The sequence below is a fragment of the Triticum dicoccoides genome, unplaced genomic scaffold (assembly GCF_002162155.2).
Source record: "Triticum dicoccoides isolate Atlit2015 ecotype Zavitan unplaced genomic scaffold, WEW_v2.0 scaffold212778, whole genome shotgun sequence".
Lineage (NCBI taxonomy): Eukaryota > Viridiplantae > Streptophyta > Magnoliopsida > Poales > Poaceae > Triticum > Triticum dicoccoides.
The window spans coordinates 1-3,595 of NW_021238891.1; the positions used below are offsets into that span (position 1 = coordinate 1).

A 3,595-nucleotide genomic window follows, 5' to 3' on the forward strand; every position below is an offset into this window, starting at 1 on the left:
CTGTTACAAGTTTGTTTAAAAGTACAACACTTTGAAACACAGTTACAATCCAGCGTACAGACATTCAGCCTACCAAATATCTTACACCTTACGAGAGCGGCTCAGTATGAGTAGCTGCTCAGCTATCTCCATCATTGTTGGTCTTTCGTCTACATCAAGGCTAAGGCATTTTAGGGCCATACCTGCAAGAGTATCAAGAAGCCCCAAATCTTTTGTTATTGCAATTTCCTTGTCGAAAAGCTCAGTCATTTTTTCCTTTTTCTTATCGTATTCAAGAAAGCTCTTTAACAAGCTATTATTCTCGGAATGTATGGCCCTCCTACCACTAATAAGCTCCAGGATCACAAATCCAAAGCTGTAGACATCACTTTTTTCGGTGAGTAGGCCTTCTCGTCGATATAGTGGATCCATATAATTCATGTCACCGATGACTGATCCTGTGTGTTCCTTGTCTCTAGCAAGCAACCTAGATATGCCGAAGTCGGAAATCTTGGGTACAAAGTTATCATCCAAGAGTATATTTTTTGGCTTGACATCACCGTGCAGAATTCTAATATTTGCTTTTGAGTGCAAATAAGCTAGCCCATCAGCTGACTGCGCAGCGATATTCAAACGTGTCTCCAAGTTGAGAGCCACCTTGTTATTGTGGTTGTGAAGAATACCATGGAGGCTACCTTGTGAGATAAACTCATAGACCAGCAGGGGGGCTTCAACTTCGAGGCAACAACCAATGAGCCTAACAATGTTCTTGTGGATGACATGAGATTGGATGATGACTTCATTTGCAAATTGTTCATTCTCTCGCACGCTACCATTGATTGGCTTCTTTATTGCAACTTCTTTATTGTCAAGAAGGCCCTTGTAAACTTTACCAAATCCACCTTTTCCAATTATGTTGCTATTCTTCAAAAATGGGTCGAGCTCCCCCTTTTTGAAAATTTTAATGCCTGTTGCTTCCTCTAATAGAGGACCACCATTATTTTTGTAGAATTTCTTCATCTTCTTCCTCTCATTGTAAAGAATAATAAGGAACGATATTATCGACATGAGAAGAATACCACCTATTGCACCTAGATGAACATAAAACAAACTTACTTTATATCATTAAAATCGTATTTACAATTCTGGCAGAAATATTTCGTATAAAAAGTTGATAGTTTCTTTTGCTCATCTACTCAGAATTTAAAACAAATTACCACTAGAATTACAAGAAGAAAAAGGAATCTAAATCAAGACCGCCAAGGGGCTGAAACTCGACTGCCGAATCTGAATCCGTAGAACAACTTCAAGGAAATTGAGCTTTTAAAAGACAAGGAAATCATGTAGGTCGTAGATTACAGCCAGGCCATTTATAGAAATTAAGCAGTATATACAACTGAATGATTGAAATCCTTTGAAGCAATCATATGGCTTGCATCCATGAAGAGATGTACAAGCAGTCGGTATGTCATACATGTGTTTATAGATTCTACTCGAACAGATCTCACCCAGCGTGCTGTGTACTAATGTTCGTTGCACCATGAGCTATCAACAAAAATACCCACAATGGGGTGCAGTAGAGTACTTACCGACTGCGACCTTTGCTGCTAGAGGGAAATGATCTATGCAGGTTCCCGCTTTGGTGTGGCCTTTCCATCTAAATTTGCACGGACAGTCATAGCCTCCCAGCCTGTTTCTGCAGACCCCGCCATTTGTGCAGCGATACAGTTGGGGGAGCTTGCATTCATCAATGTCTGAAGAATTAACACTTGGGGATGTTAACGAATTGGTAATGACAGTTTCTCCAAAACGTTTTCTACTACCATTTCATCTAGTTTAAAGCAAGCGCTGGAACACAGAATCAAAGCAAAGCATTTGAATACCTTGAAAGGATGGATTAGTGCACATCTATGATTCTAACACTTTGAGAACCAGAACCACTAGATAATCACATGTTCCCAAGAAAAGGAGAATTGGTTGAGCCCAACTTTCACTTTATTTCTTTGCTGTTTCTCTTCTTGTTGTAAAGAGTGTATCTTGTTGACTTATTAATGTGAAAATAGCGTAGAACAATTGTTCTACGGTTTGCAGTTGAAAAAAAAAACTTTAAAGCAAGCACACATATTTTTGCGAGATGACAATTATATTTTACCAAATTTACGGTTCTTCCACTAAGTTAATCTTGCTTATAAAATTAATCTTATTTGGTATACTACCTCTGTAGCGAAGTACTTGTAGTTAGGGGAACTTGTACAGAAACATGTAGAGTCTCCATAACGCCTAAGCATGAACTAGTTTCCTCCAAGTACAAGTATTTCGAGGGAGTAGATAAATAAATTGATGATGGAACATGCATGCATGCATGTGGATAAATAAATTGATGGATGAGTAAGCACGTTTATGTACCTTTGCATCCGTGCTCCGGATCATGCAGGTAAGGATTACCATGAAAGCCTTTGGAACAGTTGCAGATGTAGCCTGGTCCGTTGAGCGAGTTGAAGCACTCAGTGTTGTTGCTGAAGCACGCGTAGGACCCAGGCTTCTTGCGGGCTACGTCGCACGTCTCGTTCCCGATGGCCCAATCCACGACGAACGGCGCCTGGCCGCCGTTGTTGTTAATGAACGCCGGCGAGGTCGCATAGGTCGTCGAGAAGGTGAAGCTGGACGAGTCCATGAGCACCGCGTAGCTGCAGCGGCTGACGTTGTGGATCTCGGTCGTGTTGAAGCCAGAGTCGAACTCCACGTGGTAGTACTGCAGCCCCTTGGGGATGGCGGTCTGGCAGCACCCTATCCCGGAGCAGGAGCCGTTGCTCAGGGTCGACCTCACATCGTCTCCCCGGCACATGGCCACACACCCACTCATGTACTTGTCGCCGCCATCGCCGAAGTCGCCATCGTCGCCGTTGATGTACGCCAGGGTTTGGCAACCGATGACCGTGAACTTGTTGGTGGTGTCAGAGAACATGTAGGGTGTGCCTGCGAAGTCCAGCGACCACTCGTCGCGGACCATCTCCCGAGTGGTGGTGTTGTAGCAATAATAGGAGATATCATTCAGCATCCGGGCCTGACCTTGCTGCAGCGAGACGCCGACGACCTCCACGTTGCCAGCTGCAAATGGCCTGTGGCGGCCACCATTAATCCCTGTCTCGTTGCAGGTCAGGCCGAAGCCGTTCATGGCGCAGTGGCCGTCGTCGTCACCGTCGTCGTCGGGTGAATGGACGATGCCGAATGGGTAAGGGATGTCTACGCTGCCGCATTTTCTTTGGCACTTACTGCTAGGTTGTGGCGATGCTGCTCCAAAGAGTGGGAACATTGCGGCAAGCTCTGCGGCGAGACATAATAGTACTACAGGTACAGCAGCTAATCTGTGGAATGGCATGGATGGTGTTGGGGACGGCGTGGTCTGGGTTGGGAACGGCGTGGGCTTGCTTTGCTGCGTTGAGGACGGCGTGGTCTGTGTTGCTTTATAGTCGTTCCAACGAAGAAATGACGCCAGAACGTTCATGATAACTACTACCTCGGCAAAGAAATTATGAGAGCGTTTAGATCACTGCCTTAGTGATGTAAACACTCTTATATTTCTTTACAGAGGGAGTAGTTTTGTATCCCCTTGATG

The 3,595-nt window shown here is 44.5% G+C and overlaps 1 protein-coding gene across 1 annotated transcript; it reads right to left on the bottom strand.

Moving 5' to 3' along the window:
- Positions 1–6: 6 nt before the first annotated feature.
- LOC119345183 (wall-associated receptor kinase 5-like) lies at positions 7–3,398 on the bottom strand. The gene is made up of 3 exons (XM_037615360.1): positions 2,386–3,398; positions 1,569–1,733; positions 7–1,070 (listed from the first exon to the last, which is right to left on the bottom strand). Exons 1-3 carry the CDS (start codon positions 3,356–3,358, stop codon positions 82–84), a joined length of 2,127 nt encoding a protein of 708 aa, XP_037471257.1. The 5' UTR covers positions 3,359–3,398; the 3' UTR covers positions 7–81.
- Between the last annotated feature and the right edge of the window lie 197 nt (positions 3,399–3,595).